Source organism: Salvelinus namaycush, chromosome 17 (assembly GCF_016432855.1).
Source record: "Salvelinus namaycush isolate Seneca chromosome 17, SaNama_1.0, whole genome shotgun sequence".
Classification (NCBI taxonomy): Eukaryota; Metazoa; Chordata; class Actinopteri; order Salmoniformes; family Salmonidae; genus Salvelinus; species Salvelinus namaycush.
The window spans coordinates 7,955,700-7,977,159 of record NC_052323.1 but is presented as its reverse complement, the minus strand read 5'-3'; the positions used below and the strand labels follow the sequence as shown (position 1 = coordinate 7,977,159).

General features: G+C 42.9%; 1 protein-coding gene across 1 annotated transcript in view; it reads right to left on the bottom strand.

Annotated features, from left to right (window-relative positions):
• The window catches only part of mgat4b (alpha-1,3-mannosyl-glycoprotein 4-beta-N-acetylglucosaminyltransferase B), a 220,767-nt gene that overhangs the window by 40,778 nt on the left and 158,529 nt on the right, over positions 1–21,460 (bottom strand). The window contains exon 8 of the mRNA XM_039012084.1: positions 11,955–12,069. Coding sequence (XP_038868012.1) covers positions 11,955–12,069 — 115 coding nt within the window. The remainder of the gene's footprint in view (positions 1–11,954; positions 12,070–21,460) is intronic.

Genomic DNA, 21,460 nt, shown 5'->3' with positions numbered 1-21,460 from the left:
AGTCGTTCTCCTCCTCAGACGAGGAGGAGCAAGGATCGGACCAACATGCAGCGAGGTATGTAGACATAATGATTTAATTAAATTGACAAGACGAACACTGACACGAAATACACTTGAATAAGCTACAAAACAAGAAACGATGTGAACAAACCTGAACGAGATAACATAACGCACGAACAGGAACGAACACATACACGAACACAAACGAAACAGTCCCGTGTGGTGCGACATACACAGACACAGGAACAATCACCCACCAACAAACAGTGAGAACAGCCTACCTTAATATGGTTCTCAATCAGAGGAAACGTCAAACACCTGCCTCTAATTGAGAACCATATCAGGCAACACATTTAACCCAACATAGAAACACATAACATAGAATGCCCACCCCAACTCACGCCCTGACCAACTAAACACATACAAAAACAAGGAAAACAGGTCAGGAACGTGACAAAATCACATTTTATTGGTCGCATACACATATTAAGCAGATGTTATTGCGGGTATAGGGAAATGCTTGTGCAGTAATATCTACTGTAACAATTCACAACAATACACACAAATCTAAAAGTACAAAAATCATATTAAGAAATATTTAATATTTGGACTAGCAATGTCGGAGCCTGGAGTATAAATACAGTATATATTTATAGATATACATACACTCACACACTGTAGTTGGTGTTGTCATTAGTTTACCTAAATTGCAGAGAAATCCGAGTTTTCTACGGCGCTACAGCAGACTGTAAAAACTATCGGACCTCCTTGACATGGCGTTATTCCTTCTTGGTCAACTGTGCCGACATGGGAAGCTTCATGAATACAAAACGAATGCATCTTAAATGCATCCAATCTGGATATGTGGTGACCCCAAAACACAGGGAACGTTCTCTGGGGTACCTTTGTGTAGTTTCCTGTAAGTTACCAGGATGTCACTGTCAAGACTGTTTTAAGGGTTTTCTCAGGACCTTCATTTTACTAGTCATTAGGAAGTTGTGTGATGGGAACATTCTAATCGGGGAACTTTGTCTAGTTCCCTGTAAGTTACCAGGACGTCGTTGATGACCATGTGAGGACATCTTCAAGACATTCTTGGGACAGTCATTAGGACATCGCATGATGGTCCCAGGTTTCCCAAACCATTATAAGTAAAGTAATGAAATTATATGGGGGGGTTTTATGGTAAGTGGGACTATGTTCTGCAAAAATCTGGTAAAACCAGTGACCGTATGTATACATTTGACATCACTTAGTACTTACTTTTCGGGGCGGCAGGTAGCCTAGTGGTTAGAGCTTTGGACTAGTAACCGAAAGGTTGCAAGATCGAATCCCCGAACTGACAAGGTAAAAATCTGTTGTTCTGCCCCTGAACAAGGCAGTTACCCCACTGTTCCTAGGCCGTCATTGAAAATAAGAATTTGTTCTTAACTGACTTGCCTAGTTAAATAAAGGTAAAATAAATAAAATAGAAGGGATTTAAACTCACAACCTCTGGATTTGGAGTGAGTGGATCTTTCTGTTGGACCATAAAGTCTGTAGCATTCTCATAGGTCCCCTACACATTCAATATCTATAATACATCTCTCCACTGCTATTCTAGTTATCAGTTTAACCAACTTGACTTATTTCAGGGGATTATTATTCTGTTTTAATGTTACTCATGAATCACTATGATAAATAAAAACGTTTTTCTTGAGTGTATTTTTAACTGAGCCGAAATTCACTTTGATGTGCAAAGTGTAGAACAAGTTTCCATCCAATTGGCGACAGATTTTCATGCAAATATCCTCAAATCTGCATAAAAACAACATCCACATTTTCCCACCATAGGGGTGTTTCCATCAAACTGACTTGTTGTGGATAAAAAGCTGTATGTGATGACATAGCGCAAATACAAATAATTTTTGTGGTTCAATTCAAATGTATCAAATATATTATAATTTTTTTTTTAAGTTAAATGGGTTTCCATCACATTTTCAACTCTACCGATGGCTTTCTGTTGCAATAATATAGCAAACTTGCCCAATCTGGTTTTGGAACGGTTATATGATGATGTATGGATAACAGACAGATCATTTATATTTGATCATTGTCAGCCAAGCACCGATCATCATGTCACCAGCATTATTAAAATAGTAGCTTACCCTTGAGATTTAGTGGAAATTTGCATGAAGCTCATCGCCGTGCACTTAACCGCCATCAATTATTTAGTTATGAAATAAGTTACAAAGCTCATCAAAACGTATTTCATGTGCCTATACACTCTGCATGCTTTTCTAATTCGTGGTGATAATAAAACAAAATACAAAATTGCGTGACTCCAAGTTTCCAGCAATAGGATGGGTTTTATATCAATATTTGTGTATAAAAGCATTTCCACCGCAATTGGCCCCAAAAAATTATCCCACCTTGTCTTGCCTATTTTGTTTTGTCGGCATTGGGATGTTTTAGACAAATTCGTGAGCTCAAATCCCAGGACATGTTCAATAATAATTACTGTATAAATAAGCACACACAAAGTAATCATGTACGTCAAATATGTAAGTTGAAAACGCCATGTTAAAAGTACTGTTTGTGTGTTTGTGTGGGGGTGTCCCTAACATTGCCAACAGACAAAAGGGCTGGAAATGGATCAGTGATTCACCAATCATGGCCTTGATGGCCTTGTCAACAGTAACAAGGGACGATGTGTAATTAGACGAGGGTGCCCTGTATAGTAGGCTTTCTTTTGGTGTGTGTGTATGTTGTCGTGGCTTGTCTTTAACATTAATCTGAAGACTGTCTAATTATCTAATTAACTATGTTTAATTGTTACCCAATTAAATTAATAATGTAACAATTAACTCATTTGGATCTGGGGCACCACGAGAGCAATTCTTTAAATTAAACTCTAAAAGGTCTTTACCTATCACATCTATAAAGAGTCAACGTATTAATCATAAACTCGTATCATATCACCATTCTGAACAGTCGTAACCTCCTTGCATCTGCAAAAACCTGAGCCTTATTTATGATTCAGTACTACACAAATTTGTTTATTTATTTACTAGCTAATTAAATGGGAACACAGGATAAACATACACTCTAGACCAGTTATTGACTGGAGACTTAATACGCTGAGAACAGGTCCCAGGCGGAATGACAACAACATGGATGCTTGTTAAAGAAGAGATGGCGAGGGAGAGAAAGGGACAGAGACACATAAAATTGCCACATTCAGAAACTACTCTCACCTACAATAACGATATATTTTGCACATAAACCACCGCCCGCTTTGAGCAAGAAATCATGAATGAATGTATTTACATATGCCTGGGTTCGCCGGGGATCTCTCGGTGAACGGGGCAGCCTTGGAAAGGGCCCTTTCGTGGCACGATTGTAAGGCTCTGATTGTCCAAAATGGTTCCAACAACTCTTCTCTTGTTGTCCTTCTTTGTAGTTGTCCGGTATCCGGTGCATTGTCGTGTAGACCTGAACAGAACTACAGAGTTTATTTTCCTTCCATTCGCTCTTGAAGATGCTTCTTTGACGATAGGCTAGCCAGCCATATCAATGGTTCCCCGGTGGGGTGATGAGTAGCGTAATACGATGGTTTGAGCAGAGTAACAGGATGGTACTACTTAATTCGCTTTCGAAGATACTTTACTTAGCACAGCTAATCAGCCGTACCAGTGATTGTCCGGGAGGTGAGTTTATCGTCTCCACCTCGTGTTGAAATTCAAAGTTCAGACCATTTAAAAAAATTGCATCTGCAGCTTCACACTTTCCTGGTATAATGTGTTAATTTTTTAACCCATCATCCATACCTTTTGCTCGAAAGGGGTGGTTCCGGCAGGCTGGCACGCTTCCTGACTTCACTTCACATATTACATGAACAACCCATAGTATGGAAACTTCATCTACAGTACCAGTCAAAAGTTTGGACACATCTACTCATTTAAGGGTTTTTCTTTATTTTGACTATTTTCTACATTGTAGAATAATAGTGAAGACATGAAAACTATGAAAAAACACATATGGAATCCTGTAGTAACCAAAAAAGTGTTAAACAAATCAAAATATTATGTCAGACTAGGGGGTTTGGTCAAGACGTTTACACAGATCAGACACGGACAGAATTGTATTAGCTCGGTTTCAAGGGTGTTTATTAAATAACAAACAAAAAGAAAAGAATAGGTCTCCTCCGGGATACCGTCTCCTGGGCTCCGGAGTCTTGCTGTATCCTGTGGGGAACAAAACCAAGTTCCCTCCGTTATCTCTGGTACTGAGCACGACTATACGGGAGTAACCTCTCTTCCCCCAGTCCCCACCCCCGTGTGTTGCCCTTCTGGCAGCTTTATGGGACTCGTCCAGCTGGTGAGCAATCAGTCCCCTTGATTACTCACCAACCACAATCAGCCCCAATTAGTCCTGGCCGGAGAGCCAGTCGAGACCTGGCACATCCAGCAGACTCCGTCTGTCACCAGGCCTCGACGAGTCTCTCCCTGGTGGCTAACCTGCTGTATGCCACAATATATTTTTGATTTTAGATTCTTCAAAGTAGCCTTGATGACAGCTTTGCACACTTTTGGCATTCTCTCAACCAGCTTCACCTGGAATGTTTTTCCAACCGTCTTGAAGGAGTTCCCACATACGCTGAGCACTTGTTGGCTGCTTTTCTTTCACTCTGCGGTCCAACTCATCCCAAACCATCTCAATTGGGTTGAGGTCGGGTGATTGTGGAGGCCAGGTCATCTGATGCAGCACTCCATCACTCTGCTTCTTGGTCAAATGGAGGTGTGTTGGGTCATTGTCCTGTTGAAAAACAAATGATAGTCCCACTAAGCGCAAACAAGCTGGGATGAAGTATCACTGCAGAATGCTGTGGTAGCCATGCTGGTTAAGTGTGCCTTGAATTCTAAATAAATCACTGACAGTGTCACCAGCAAAGCACCCCCACACCACCTCCTCCATGCTTCACGGTGGGAACCACACATGCAAAGATCATCCGTTCACCTACTCTGCGTCTCACAAAGACACGGAGGTTGGAACCAAAAATGTCAAATTTGGACTCATCAGACAAAAGGACAGAGTTCCACCGGTCTAATGTCCATTTCTCGTGTTTCTTGGCCCAAGCAAGTCTCTTCTTATTATTGGTGTCCTTTAGTAGTGTTTTCTTTGCAGCAATTCGACCATGAAGGCCTGATTCACGCGGTCTCCTCTGAACAGTTGATGTTGAGATGTGTATGTTACTTGAACTCTGTGAAGCATTTATTTGGGCTGCAAATAAATGCTTTGTTTAACACTAACACTTTTTGGGTTACTACATGATTGCATATGTGTTATTTCATAGTTTTCAAGTCTTCACTATTATTTTACAATGTAGAAACTAGTAAAAATACAGAAAAACCTTTGAATGAGTAGGTGTGTCCAAACTTTTGACTGGTACTGTTTGTAGTGGGTATTCTTTCCAAGTTACAGTATTTCCTTTATAACATCAGAAAATAAACACAATTATATTAGTGTTCTATAGATCGCCTCCGACCATTCCCCACGTTCTAAGTTCGAAATATTGTTCCAGTATTCGCTTTTGAATGTGTTAGAGTTTCAGCGGGAAAAGGTCTGTTGAGACAAAGCACGTTCCTTTGGTGAATTAGGAGAGCGCAGACCTGGATCTTCTCCCTTGATTTACTACAGGACGTGAGTGTCATCTCCACTAGTTCTCCCCCCCCCCCCTTCTACGGATGAAAGGGGGTATGATTGAAGTTATTCATTGCAAACCTGATCTGACATATATGGATTCTCGTGGTCAGGCAAGACAATGTAAAATGCATTCGGAAAGTTTTCAGACCCCTTTACTTTTTACACATTTTGTTATGTTACAGCATTATTCTAAAATGTACTAAATAGTTTTCTCCCCTCATCAATCTACACACAATACCCCATAATGACAAAGAAAAACAGGTTTTTAGAATATTTTGCAAATATATAAAAAATAAAATTACTTTATTTACATAAGTATTCAGACCCTTTGCTATGAGATTCTAAATTGAGCTCAGGTGCACCCGGGTTCCATTGACCATCCTTGAGATGTTTATACAACTTAATTGGAGTCCACCTTTGGTAAATTCAAGTGATTGAACACGATTTGGAAAGGCACACACCTGTCTATATAAGATCCCACAGTTGTCAGTGCAGATCCCACAGTTGTCAGAGCAAAAACCAAGTCATGAGGTTGAAGGAATTGTCCGTAAAGCTCAGAGACTTGTGCCGAGGCATACATCTGGGGAATAGTACCAAAAAATAGATCTCCAAGAACACAGTGGCCTCCATCATTCTTAAATGGAAGAAGTTTGGGACCACCAAGACTCTTCCTAGAGCTGGCTGCCCGGCCAAACTGAGCAATCGGGGGAGAAGGTCTTTAGTCAGGGAGGTGATTTTCACTCTGACAGAGCTCCAGAGTTCCTCTGTAGAGTTGGAAGAACCTTTCAGAAGGACAACCATCTCTGCAGCACTCCACCAATCAGGCCTTTATGGTAGATTGGCCAGACTGAAGCCACTCCTCAATAAAAGGCACATGAGTTTGCCAAAGGGCACCTAAAGGACTCTCAGACCATGATAAACAAGATTCTCTGGTCTGATGAAACCAAGATTGAACTCTTTGGCCTGAATGCCAAGCATCACATCTGGAGGAAACCAGGCAGAGCTCATCACCTGGCCAATACCATCCCTACGGTGAAGCATGGTGGTGGCAGCATCATGCTGTGGGGATGTTTTCAGTGGCAGGGACTGGGAGACTAGTCAGGACTGAGGGCAAGATGAACAGAGCAAAGTAGAGAGATCCTTGATGAAAACCTTCTTCGGGAAGCGCTCAGGACCTCAGACTGGGGTGAAGGTTCACCTTCCAACAGGACAACAACCCTAAGCACACAGCCAAGACAACGCAGGAGTGGCTTCGGAACAATTATCTGAATGACCTTGAGTGGCCCAGCCAGAGCCCAGACTTGAACGCAATCAAACATGTCTGGAGAGACCTGAAAATAGCTGTGCAGTGACACTCCCCATCCAACCTGACAGAGCTTGAGAGGATCTGCAGAGAAGAACGGGATAAACTCCTCAAATACAGGTGTGCCAAGCTTGTAGTGTCATACCCAAGAAGAGTCTGTATTCACTGCCAAAGGTGCTTAACAAAGTACTGAGTAAAGGGTCTGAATACTTATGTAAATGTGATAATTCAGCAAAAAAATGGCTTTGTCATGATGAGGGGAAAAAAACGAATTAATCAATTTCAGAATAAGGCTGTAAAATATATATTTTTTGAAAAAGTCAAGGGGTCTGAATACTTTCCGAATGCACTGTATGTGTGTGTGTGTGTGTGTGTGTGTGTGTGTGTGTGTGTGTGTGTGTGTGTGTGTGTGTGTGTGTGTGTGTGTGTGTGTGTGTGTGTATATAACAACCGTATTGCATTAGTTGTCATGCATCTAAATTACATGAACTCATGGGAGAAGGTGAAGGCTGTAATGCTAGTGAATGCTGACTCAGGAGAATGCTTGCGTGAAGGGATACAGAGGTGGAATTTACTTCTGGGCTGAAAACGCAGCATAGTATTAGGATTGTGACTTAGGAGAGATGCTTTTCTCTGGCCTTGTCACCTACAAGCTGCTATGAATAAAGTGTAAGAACAATATGGTGCTTACATATGCTATGAATCGCTGACTGCTGAATAATGAATAAGTACCGAATGCAGGACTTGGGGTGCATCGCAATACTCTTAAGTGACCTACTTTTCTCTTCATTCTGCACTAGTTTGAAAGCAATATGGTGACTGGCATCCAGATCTTTACTTTCAACTGTCCAGTTCTTTCAAATTAGTGCAGATGAAGGCGAGGACATGAGGAGATGAAACCACTCTAGAGTATGGAGATGCACCCCTGGACTGCCAAACCCACTGTCGAGCACTGCAGTCCAAATTAAACTGACAAATCCCATTTCTCTCCATCCCTACATGATCCCTTGGGCGCTAATGAGAATTTGTGCACGTGGCGGCGAGAGGTGCTGCAAAATGATAGCATCATTGATTGTTTGCCATGAAGCGCGCTCAAGATGATGGATGATTTTTAATCAAATGTGTCATTTGTTATGACACACAGCAGATGGAGTAAATGACAATTTTAAGTCTTCTGTTTTATTTGAATTGAATCATGTTCTAGTTTCTTGGACCGTGCATATCTTTATTTATCTCTGTAGGCTATTGAGAGCTATCCGTTTTATTTAGGTAGGATACTCTGTACTGTGTTTTCTCCTCCTTTTCTATCAGCTGATAGTCTTCCCCCCCCCCTCACTCATTCAAACGAGATTGACCCCCGCCCACCTTTGCCTCACTAATCTTCATGAATCAACACTGAGTGAGACACCCTGTCCTGTCCATCTCAGTAGTCGTGTTCCACTTCTAGTCCTGTTCACTGCTCAGTCATCCGGAAGACATGACCTCTCTCTCTCTCTCTCTCTCTACCCCCTATTTCCTTGCACTCATATGCATATCCACACATTCAAATGGCTGTCCCCCTGATTGCGCTCGCTGCTAGGCCTGTCGGGCCGGTTAGCCGCAGAATGCTAATGAGAGCGGAAGGGAGAGAGTCACTAACAGTCGCTAACCACTAGCTAGAGCTCCTAAAAACACCTGAGAGAGCCAAGTCAGAGCACAGCCCATCGGATTACTGCTCACAAAGCCTCCCCACTGCTTCGTGGGAATTATGTATTTAGCGCCGCATGGCTTATCCTATGAGGAGGGGAATATTGTTATGGTTTGTCTCGGATCATTATCGTCACGACGATGACTAATTATGTTATGTAATTGTGTTTTAAAGCCCCTTGACTAACAAACGCTGACTGGACTAAGCCTAATACAGAGGCTGTGCAGCTCTCTGACCGTGTAATAGCGCATGATGAGAATGGGAGTTTTTGGTAAATCTTGTTGTCTAGGCTACTTTCTTCATCTTTAGGGAAAAGGAAGAAGCAAAAATGTGAAAGTATCATTACTCACCCACACTATAGCTATTCCTCCTTTTAACTATTGTACCTCGTCCGTTTAAAATCTCTCAAAAAGGTGACAACTTTGAACAAGTTCAAACGCTCAGCGATTCTAAATCTAGGTCTCATTCTCTTCCCCGCTCCCTCTCTCCTAGTCCTCAGACTGAAAACAAGTAATGCAGAATCGAGGTTGGTGTCTTTTCTGTGACCAATGCTGTTGACGGCCCGGCGGATGTGATTTGGCGAAGTGCTCGTTGTGACAGGCAGGAGATGCGAGCCTGTCGGCTTATCAAAACTCAGAACCTGCCTGAGCAGCGTTAAGTCACGGTTGTCGGACCGGGCCCGCCATCCCGGGCCCGCCGTCCCAGGCTACACGCGAGGACCATGCGCTCAACTTAAATGTGTACGGAGAAGGGGAAGGAGAAAGAGAGGAGAGAGGGAAAGATGAGAGCGAGAGAGGGAAAGATGAGAGCGATATAGGGGTGATACAGAGCGAGAGAGAGAGAGAGAGATGGCAGAGATGGGGGTGAGAGAGAGAGACGGCTCAACCCCATGTCCTCCACGGGAAGCCTGGAATCGGATCCACACACTAAACTGACAGGCACTCAATACGCTTAGATAAGCACAGCGAGTGACAGCAGTGGCTACGTTATCCGTCAGAAGCTTTAACTTTATATGTTTGATAAGTGGACTAGGAGAAGGCCCACGTCAAGCAATCTCAGGCTAAGATTTCTACTCAATTGAAAGTGAATAGCAATCTCAGCATTGTTTACCCCCCATGGGAGAGTCCTTGGAGACAACTTTTGTTCTACCAGCAGCAAAATATTGCACCTAAATGTATTGTTTTATTAGTCAATGGGCTCCCAATAGACTATTCCCCAATAGGTAGAAGTTGCCAGTGGGCACAGATCTCAGATCAGCTTGCCCTCCCCCAATCCCATGCTTACCCTTAAGCACAAAACTAACCTTAGATCAGTATCACTCCCTAGTCCATATACAGCCTACTGGTCCTATAGCTAGAGGGAGAATATAACACATGTTGTTTGACAGCCTCTATAGACAGGGCCCAGTAATGAGGTAGGTCTTTGCTGGGGGAGATGGGGCTGGAGAGATGGAGTGGAGGGAGAGGAGAGTGGGCATCAATCACTGGTTAAGCTGGGCCCCGAACAGCGCTCAGGGACCTATTAGAGTAAAGTGCAGCAGCAGAAGCTCATGGGAAAGAGCATGCTGCATACAGTGTAATTGTGTGTACATGAGGGGGATTCTGTATACGTATATACTGTATGTGTGTGTGTGTGTGTGTGTGTGTGTGTGTGTGTGTGTGTGTGTGTGTGTGTGTGTGTGTGTGTGTGTGTGTGTGTGTGTGTGTGTGTGTGTGTGTGTGTGTGTGTGTGTGTGTGTGTAGAAAGTGTTTTGGTCAAATGTCACCCTTGTAAAGGGTTACTGTTGGATGACACTCGGCTAATTAGTGTAGTGTCTTCATAATGCTTGGTCCATGGCAATCACTTCACTGACGCTTCTTCCAATACTTTTCTTTTCCATTTCTCAGAGAGAAAAAAAATGCTCTCAGTTGTCACTTGTGTGAACACACAACACAGAGGCACACAATGGCTTGGCTGTATGTGTGACAGCTGTGGCCGCTTGGTGGCCTTTAAGTGGCTGCTGTCATTTGTTATTTACTGATCAGCAGAGAGTCACAAGACACCCGACCCCCTCCGACCCCCCCCCCCTCTGAATGGAAAAGTTAGAAATGTCAAAAGGCCACAATCATAAGAAAGTGGAAATCAGCTTCAGCCAGACTATTATGAGTCCCATAACAAAAACACACCATCAGAGAAGGGTTTATTTGGGTATTTTCCGCTCATAATTTCAAATCAATCGGTGACATATTTTTGGTTCAATCATAGATGAGTGCTGAGTGGAAAGGATGACGTATATCACTATTAATTTTCATTAAAAAAAAAAAAACGATTGACTCTGACAGTGAGTCTGTGTGTGTCGTTAGAATGCTTGTGTATAGCACGTGTCAAACCCTGCAGAAACAACGACTAGGGGATTCTTTGGTTCAGTTTACCATGGGACCAGGCCATGCGCTGGCTGTCAAAACCTCTTTACTTTGGGTCAAAATCAACTAGCTCCCTACGAGCCCCGAAAACACACGTTCCCCATTTTATCCCTGAAGATAACACGACAACTGAAAAGCTTTGGCCGCAATTTGTCCCCTCCAGCTCACTGTACTTGAAAGTTGGAACTGCTCTCACAAACCGAGACTGTGGCCTTGACTCTAAAATGTACTTCAACCCCATTCAAGTGCTGTATTTTCACATGCCAGCTACCCAACACTGATAGATTCCGGAAGATATAAGTAATTGATTACTCTCGACAGTATAATTACAGCAGAGATCAAATGGAGGTTGACGCTTCAATTAATATTGGCGGCTTTAATTCAAAGTGGGTATTTTTAAATTGAGTTCTGACGAGTTGGAGGGAGCTTAGGAACAACTTTCCTGCCAAGCTGTAGATTTGATCATAACCTTCTGACTAAAATAGCTTACCTTTGCCATTACTCAGGATTATGCCTTTGAATAGCCGAGCGGCTTTCAAGTTTATGTGTCTTGCCCTATGTTCAAATATCAGTGTCCTAATTAGAGGTTCATTGTCAGTCCCTTTTTCGGGGCTGCCTTGGTAAGAATCTTAAGTCGTAAATCTTTAACTCACACATTCAGTATTAGAGCACTATAGGCTAGTTCTTCTGGCTGCAGTACGTTCGTGACATGGCTCTTAACCACACATAGGCGCTCAAAAGCAGCGCGCTAGTAGGGCTAGCTCTTCTGGCTGTAGCTCTGTAACGTTTCCTTGGTGACACACTGAGTCATCGCTCGTTAACTCACACACTCAACAGTGGCACTATGCTAGCTTTTTTGGCATGGGCTGAGGCTTACCAATGAAGCCCAGCTGGGAGAACTCCAAGATCATCCACTCGTCAGACGGCTGCTGCAGGGCAAAGTTCTTCATCGTGGTGAAGTAATTCGGACGGGCCACAATGTCATCCTCCAGCTGAGAGAAAGTGAGAGAAGAAAAACGGGAAATAAAGACAAACATTCTGTTCTGTGCTTATTTCTCTCATTAACGTGACAATTCCCAGTCATTACGTTTAATTAAATACTAATTGGTGTAATTTGTAGCAATGGGGTTTTGTGATTGCAGCCATATGGCCATGACTATTCAATAATTGAAAACTCTGGAAGGGGTTGAAAACATTACACATCATGAATGACAATGTGAAATGAAGCTGTTTTACACATTTGTATGACTCAACATATTGTCTAGTACAGTGGTTCCCAAACTTTTTATAGTCCCGTACCCCTTCAAACATTCAACTCCCAGCTGCATACCCCCTCTAGCACCAGGGTCAGCGCACTCTCAAATGTTGTTTTTTGTCATCATTGTAAGCCTGCCACACACACACTATACGATACATTTATTAAACATAAGAATGAGTTTTTGTCACAACCCGGCTCGTTAGACGTGACAAAGATCTCTCATAGGACCAGGGCAAAAATAATAATAATAATAATCAATCATTTTATTTAACCATCTTACATATAAAATCTTATTTGTTCATCAAAGATTGTGAATAACTCACCACAGGTTAATGAGAAGGGTGTGTTTGAAAGGATACACATAACTCTGCAATGTTGGGTTGTATTGGAGAGAGTCTCAGTCTTAAATCATTTTCCACCCAAAGTCTGTGCCTGTATTTAGTTTTCATGCTAGTGAGGGCTGAGAATTCACTCTCACATACAGTGGGGCAAAAAAGTATTTAGTCAGCCACCAATTGTGCAAGTTCTCCCACTTAAAAAGATGAGAGAGGCCTGTAATTTTCATCATAGGTACACTTCAACTATGACAGATAAAATGAAAAAAGAAAATCCAGAAAATCACATTGTAGGATATTATTATTATTTTTTATTTTTATTTAATTTTATCCCCTTTTCTCCCCAATTTTCGTGGTATCCAATCGCTAGTAATTACTATCTTGTCTCATCGCTACAACTCCCGTACGTGCTCGGGAGAGACGAAGGTTGAAAGCCACGCGTCCTCCGAAGCACAACCCAACCAAGCCGCACTGCTTCTTAACACAGCGCGCCTCCAACCCGGAAGCCAGCCGCACCAATGTGTCGGAGGAAACACTGTGCACCTGGCCCCCTTGGTTAGCGCGCACTGCGCCCGGCCCGCCACAGGAGTCGCTGGAGCGCGATGAGACAAGGATATCCCTACCGGCCAAACCCTCCCTAACCCGGACGACGCTAGGCCAATTATGCGTCGCCCCACGGACCTCCCGGTCGCGGCCGGCTGTGACAGAGCCTGGGCGCGAACCCAGAGACTCTGGTGGCGCAGCTAGCACTGCGTTGCAGTGCCCTAGACCACTGCGCCACCCGGGAGGCCCTCATTGTAGGATTCTTTATGAATTTATTTGCAAATTATGGTGGAAAATAAATATTTGGTCAATAACAAAAGTTTATCTCAATACTTTGTTATATACCCTTTGTTGGCAATGACAGAGGTCAAACGTTTTCTGTAAGTCTTCACAAGGTTTTCACACACTGTTGCTGGTATTTTGGCCCATTCCTCCATGCAGATCTCCTCTAGAGCAGTGATGTTTTGGGGCTGTTGCTGGGCAACACGGACTTTCAACTCCCTCCAAAGATTTTCTATGGGGTTGAGATCTGGAGACTGGCTAGGCCACTCCAGGACCTTGAAATGCTTCTTACGAAGCCACTCCTTCGTTGCCTGGGCGGTGTGTTTGGGATCATTGTCATGCTGAAAGACCCAGCCACGTTTCATCTTCAATGCCCTTGCTGATGGAAGGAGGTTTTCACTCAAAATCTCACGATACATGGCCCCATTCATTCTTTCCTTTACACGGATCAGTCGTCCTGGTCCCTTTGCAGAAAAACAGCCCCAAAGCATGATGTTTCCACCCCCATGCTTCACAGTAGGTATGGTGTTCTTTGGATGCAACTCAGCATTCTTTGTCCTCCAAACATGACGAGTTGAGTTTTTACCAAAAAAGTTCTATTTTGGTTTCATCTGACCATATGACATTCTCCCAATCTTCTTCTGGATCATCCAAATGCTCTCTAGCAAACTTCAGACGGGCCTGGACATGTACTGGCTTAAGCAGCGGGACACTTCTGGCACTGCAGGATTTGAGTCCCTGGCGGCGTAGTGTGTTACTGATGGTAGGCTTTGTTACTTTGGTCCCAGCTCTCTGCAGGTCATTCACTAGGTCCCCCCATGTGGTTCTGGGATTTTTGCTCACCGTTCTTGTGATCATTTTGACCCCACGGGGTGAGATCTTGCGTGGAGCCCCAGATCGAGGGAGATTATCAGTGGTCTTGTATGTCTTCCATTTCCTAATAATTGCTCCCACAGTTGATTTATTCAAACCAAGCTGCTTACCTATTGCAGATTCAGTCTTCCCAGCCTGGTGCAGGTCTACAATTTTGTTTCTGGTGTCCTTTGACAGCTCTTTGGTCTTGGCCATAGTGGAGTTTGGAGTATGACTGTTTGAGGTTGTGGACAGGTGTCTTTTATACTGATAACAAGTTAAAACAGGTGCCATTAATACAGGTAACGAGTGGAGGACAGAGGAGCCTCTTAAAGAAGAAGTTACAGGTCTGTGAGAGCCAGAAATCTTGCTTGTTTGTAGGTGACCAAATACTTATTTTCCACCATAATTTGCAAATAAATTCATAAAAAATCCTACAATGTGATTTTCTGGATTTTTTTTTCTCATTTTGTCTGTCATAGTTGAAGTGTACCTATGATGAAAATTACAGGCCTCTCTCATCTTTTTAAGTGGGAAAACTTTCACAATTGGTGGCTGACTAAATACTTTTTTGCCCCACTGTAGGTACGTGGTTGCAAAGGGCATCAGAGTCTTAACAGCGCGATTTGCCAAGGCAGGATACTCTGAGCGCAGCCGAATCCAGAAATCTGGCAGTGGCTTCTGATTAAATTACATTTTCACAGAACTGCTTGTTGCAATTTCGATGAGGCTCTCTTGTTCAGATATTGGTAAGTGGACTGGAGGAAGGGCATGAAAGGGATAACGAATCCAGTTGTTTGTGTCATCCATTTCGAGGAAAGTACCTGCATAACTGCACACCTAACTCACTCAGGTGCTTTGCTATATCACATTTGACATTGTCCGTAGGCTTGAGTTAATTTGCATACAAAAAAAATAATACAATGATGGAAGGACCTGTGTGTTGTCCTTGTTAATGCAGACAGAGAAGAGCTCCAACTTCTTAGCCTCCATTTTGTCCCGCGCATTGAATATAGTTGCGGATAGTCCCTTGTAATCCTAGATTCAGATCATTCAAGCAAGAACAAATATCACCCAGATAGGCCAGTTGTGTGATAAACTCGCCATCGTGCAAGCGGTCAGACAAGTGAAAATTATGGTCAGTAAAGACAAACGTGTCAATACTTTGCCCCTTGATAACCAGCGCACTTCTGTATGTTGTAAAAGCGTTGCCCATTTCATTGCAAATTGCATAAAATACGAGAGTTCAGGGGCCTTGCTTTAACAAAGTTAACCATTTTCACTGTAGTCTTTCAAGCTGTCAGGCATTCCCTTGGCAGCAAGAGCCTCTCGGTGGATGCTGCAGTGTACCCAAGTGGCGTCGGGAGCAACTGCTTGCACGTGCGTTACCACTCCACTATGTCTCCCTGTCATGGCTTTTGCGCTATCAGTACAGATACCAACATGAGCAGCAGCTACGTTTGGCTACATACGGACCACTGGTGGAATTCCCGTGAGAGAGTAACGGTTGATGTGATTGGATGTTCATTATTTGACTAGGCTACCTGTATTTGACATTGTGTTGTTATTTCGCTGAAAACTAGAAGGTTAAATTTTATTTTTGGCAGTGAAACGAGGCTACTCAGGCAAGAAAAAAAACTCACCCAAATGTGTAGCCCCGTTAGAAAATATAAATGGACTGTTTGAAAATGTAAAAAAAATAAAATAAAAAGAATCTTAAAAAAAATATATATATATATTTGGCGTACCCCGGACAGCATTCAAGTTTATTTTATATAGCCCTTCGTACATCAGCTAATATCTCGAAGTGCTGTACAGAAACCCAGCCTAAAACCCCAAACAGCAAACTGGCATTGCCCCCAGTTTGGGAATAGCTGGTCTAGTACAATTACGTCATCACTTTGTCTGTACACTCTTTCCTTTATCCTCTTACAATTTTTTTTGTAAGCAACTCATTTTTAAAGCTTCAATAGACTTGAGCAGGAAATGACACACGACCGCAAAATCAATCAAATAAATTATATTTGTCACATGCTTTGTAAACAACAGGTGTAGACTCCGACTCTAAACTACAACTAATTAACGCAAAAAACAAAAAGAGAAAACAAAAAGAAAAAAAGACAGCTCGACAGCCATGTTGAGAGAAGTGACGGCTGCTCTGTGTGTGTCACTAAACAGATGAGGTGATTAGGAAAGAATAAACTGTGGCATTATGCGCTCCTCTCCTATCTGAGGCAAGGCGCCAGCACTGGGCCCACGCAACCCCTGTCACTTCCCATCTCACGCGCTTCCCTCTCGCCCCTGTTCTCCTGCCGCATGTGGGGACCGAGGTGGAGACAGCCTGGATACATGTTTTGCAAGTTGGACGCAGAGCGAGGGTGATACTGTACATTGGGCTGCAACAGATGGCCGTTATCCTATTCCCAGGCGGTGGCGGAATAAACATGCCTGTTTCCATCGGTTTCCATTTTCCATTGACATTTTAGTCATTTAGCAGAAGCTCTTATCCAGAGCGACTTACAGTTAGTGCATTCATCTTTATATAGCTGGGGGGACAACCACATATCTCAGTCATAGTAAGAACATTTTTCCTCAATTAAGCTGTGGGAATAATCAAGATAATCCGTGAGGAGGTAGGGTTTCAGGCATTTTTGGAAGATGGGCAAGGACTCTGCTGTCCTAACGTCAGAGGTAAGCTCATTCCACCAAAAGGGTGCCAGGACAGAGAAGAGCTTTGACTGGGCTGAGCGGAACTTGAACCCCGTAAGGGTGGGAGGGCCAAGAGAGCAGAGGTGGCAGAATGGAGTGCTCGGGTTGGGGTGTAAGGTTTGAGTATAGCCTGAAGGTACATGTTTCCATCCGAGTGGCTAAAGTCTGCCTGGCAACGAGGAGCGCGTGTGTGTTTAAGCATATACACGTGTTTTGTTTGTTTGTCTGTTTGCTTGTTTAACCTGTCTGTGTTATAGTGTCAAGTAGAGGGCACCCTTTCGAAGTTGCAGATACAGGTAACTGATTCTACAAGTGTCTGGAACTTAATTGGAAGGATGCAACACTATTCTTCCACGAGAAATTCCATCATTTGGTGTTTTGTTGATGGTGGTGGAAAGTGTTGGGTTGAGATCTGACTGAGACGGCCATGGCATGTGGTTTACATGGTTTTCATTCTCATCAAACCATTCAGTGACCACTCGTGCCCTGTGGATGGGGACATTGTCATCCTATGGGGGCATAGCCAAAATAATGGGCAAAATAATGGCCTGACCAGCATTTTTATACATGACCCTAAGCATGATGGGATGTTAACAGCTTAATCAACTCAGGAACCACAATTGTGTGGAAGCACCTGCTTTAAATATACATTGTATCCCTTCATTTACTCAAGTGTTTCCATTATTTTGTCAGTTACCTGCATGTTGGATTGTGTTGCAGGTGTGGATTTGAACCTGTTTGTTTTAATGTTTCCTTATACAGTTACTATCATCCGAGGCGGAGGCCCAACGCTGCATAAAGATGGACAGAGTTGAACCCTTTGGTCCTCCGTCTGCTCTCCCACAATCAATTGTGTCTGCAGCCTTCCTTGGTGATGAGCAGAACATATCACCCAAAGGTTTTGCATTGTTTATATCTTAATGTACATAGTCTACTGCCAAAAATCGAGATTTGCCTGCCAAAAAGAGTAATGCAGGGGTTTTATGTTTCACAGAGACTTGGCTAGATCCTTCCGTCAAAGACTCAGAAATAGAAAACTTCCTAATTACCCGAAAGCAAAGAAATCGGAGAGGAGGGGGTGTGTACATTAATGTCAGAGCAGACATTGGTTTTAATATGAGAACGGATTTAAATCACGATTGCATGGAAGCAGTTTGGCTGGATATATTATTACCTAAAAGCAAACCAATCTTTACAGGGGCTTTGTATAGACCTCCAGACCGGAGTTACTTTTATGAGATCCTTGAAAATGTGTGTACTGCCCACTGTGACTTTCTAAACTCTGAAGTGATTCTACTGAGTGATGTAAATGCTGATGTAGTGAACATGAGCTGCCCCCTGTATAAGGCCTTGTCTAACTTTTGCAAAACGTTCTGTTTGACTCGGTTGATAAATGAGCCTACAAGAATCTGTGACACCAGTCAGACTGACATTGATCTCATTATTGTATAACACAAGATATCCAAAAGTGGTATAATTGCAAATAGAATTAGTGACCATTTCTTAATACACCGCACTAGGAAAGTGAGGGGGGGAACTGGAAAATTGCCACAATACCATCAGGACAAGATCCTTCAAAAACTATGACAAAAACACGATTTAATGAACTACTAGGACAGTCTGACAGGTCTGATGTATTGGAAAGTGAGGGTGTGGATAGAGCATGGGAACTCTTCCAAGGTAAATTTGTCAGTACTGTGGACAAGCTGGCACCCCTAAAAGTGAAGAGGATCAAACAAAGGCCAAAATCCTGGATCAGTAGGGAAATCCTTCCTTCCATCACCTTGAGAAACGATGCTCGAAAAGACCGAGGTCAAAATTGCCAGATTCCTTCACTCAATACAAACACCTAAGGAATACAGTTCAAAGGCTGGTTGACGAAGCAAAACTGTCCTTCTACAAGAGCAAGATCCAGGACAATATAAAGGACCCCAGGGGACTTTGGAAGACTCAAGGACCTAGCAACAAGCAAAAAACAAAAGTCAAACAGCATTGGACTGAACATCAATGGTAATGTTACCTTTTACAGAGCACAGGTGGCTGATAAATGAGTTCAATTGGTTTTTCAACACCATTGCCAGCAACCTTGTTGATCAACACCCAGAATGCCTTTGGAAACCATCATATTCAAATCTATTATTCAGTTAAGGGCGTCTCCGAAGGACAGTTAGCATTTCCCCAGGTTTCAACTGTAGATGTTACAAATATGCTTAAAGATCTTGACAAACAGAAAGCCACAGCACTGGATAACATCCCAGCTAGATTCCTGAGTGATGCTGCTGATCGTATTGGACCTTATGTAACACACACCATCAACCTTTCCATTCAACATGGTAAGGTGCCACAAGAGTTGAAACATGCAAGAGTTGTTCCTTTACACAAGAAAGGAAGCTAAGTTGAACAAGGGAACTACAGAACAGTGTCAATCTTGTGTGTTGTTATTTTATATTACCTTCAGCCTGGTTTTAGACATTCCTATTCTACCGACACTTGTTTACTATACCTGAGAGATTTTAGCTAGCAAGAAATTGACAAGGGAAACTTCTGTAGTATGGTGATGCTTGACCTACAAAGATTTGGCACCAACTCCTTATTATGGGAAAAGTCATACCTAACTAACAGGGTCCAAAGGGTGGATGTGGGCGTGACACTGTCTGATACTAAGGAGATAAACCGTGGTGCCACCCGCATGGGAGCATTTTATTTTGCTCTACATAAAAGACATGGACTCTGCCTCTTCATGCCCTCTGTTCCTATATGCGGATGATTCTGCCCTCTTGGTTTCACATAAGAATAAGGAGACTGTTGAAAAGACCCGAAGCAGCGAACTGACTAAGTGGTTATCCGACAACAAACTGTCTCTGCATTTAGGCAAGACAGAATGTACCCTGTTTGGTTCCAAACACAAAGCGAGACACTCTTCCAACTTCTCGGTGAAGTGTAATGGTGTATTGGTGAAGGAAGAATGCTCTGTTACATGCTTGGGATGTGAACTGAGCCAACACATGACAGGTGAACTCATGGCTCTGAAGGTCATTGGGAAGGTTCACTCCAGGACAAAGTTCCTGTGGTAGCCAAGTTCCTGGATACAGAGACTATGAGGACCCTGGCATCTCTGATACAGTGCCACTATGACTATGCTTGTATCTCATGGTTCAGTGGCATACAACACATCTGAATGACAAATTTTAAACAGCCCAAAACAAACTAATGAGAATTATACTCAAGCTCAGCCCTAATAATTTCAGGTGAACTGAACTGGCTTCCAGTTGATGTCCGGGAGGTGCAGATCAAACGGTTGATGGTTTTTAATGCTATAAATGACCTTGCCCTCAGTCATCTGTCTGGTTATTTTAATTTCATTAGAGACACTCAAGGCCATCACACCAGATCCAGTGTTGCCAATATCAGACCGCTGCGCTATAGGAGCATGGCTGGAAAAAGCTATTTCCTTAACACAGCTGTAGAAGAATTGAATGGGGTACCAAACCATATGAAATATGCTTCTGGATGAGCATTTTCTTGTTTGCTTATGGCCTTATACCGCTTGTTTAGTGCTGTCTTAGTGCCAGCAACGGTTTGTGATGGTAAATAAACAGCTTTGAAAAATATAGATGAAATCTCTCTTCGAAACAGTGTGGTCTACAGCTTATAGTGAAATAATCTACCTCAGGCGAGCAAAACCTTGAGACTTCCTTAATATTAGATTTCGTGCACCAGCTGTTATTGACAAATAGACAAAGACCGCCACCCCTTGTCTTACCGGAGGCAGCTGTTCTATCTTGCCGATGCATTGAAAACCCAGCCAGCTGTATGTTATCCATGTCGTCGTTCAGCCACAACTCTGTGTAACATAAGATGTTACAGTTTTTAATGTCCCGTTGGTAGGATAGTCTTGATCTGAGCTCTTCCAGTTTATTATCCAATGATTGGACGTTGGCTAATAGGACTAATGGTAGAGAAGCATTACTCACTCGCCGTCGGATCCTTACAAGTCACCCCAACCTACGTCCCCGATATCTTTGTCTCTTCTTCATGCAAATTACGGGATTTGGGACTTGTCCGGAGTCTGAAGTAAATCCTTTGCGTCTGACTCGTTATACAAAAGATCTTTGTCCAGTACGAGGTGAGTAAACGCAGTTCGGATAACCAGAAACTCTTTTCGGTCAAAAGAGACGGTGGCAGAAACAATATGTACAAAATAAGTTACAAATAACGCAAAAAAACAAACACAATTGCACAATTGGTTAGGAGCCCGTAAAACAGCAGCCATCTCCTCCGGCGCCATTCTATTTCTCTGTAAACAAATTACCAACATACTTTCAGCATGCTTATAGAGAAGGGCACTCAATATGTACTGCACAGACACAAATGACTGATGATTGGTTGAAAGAAATTGATAAG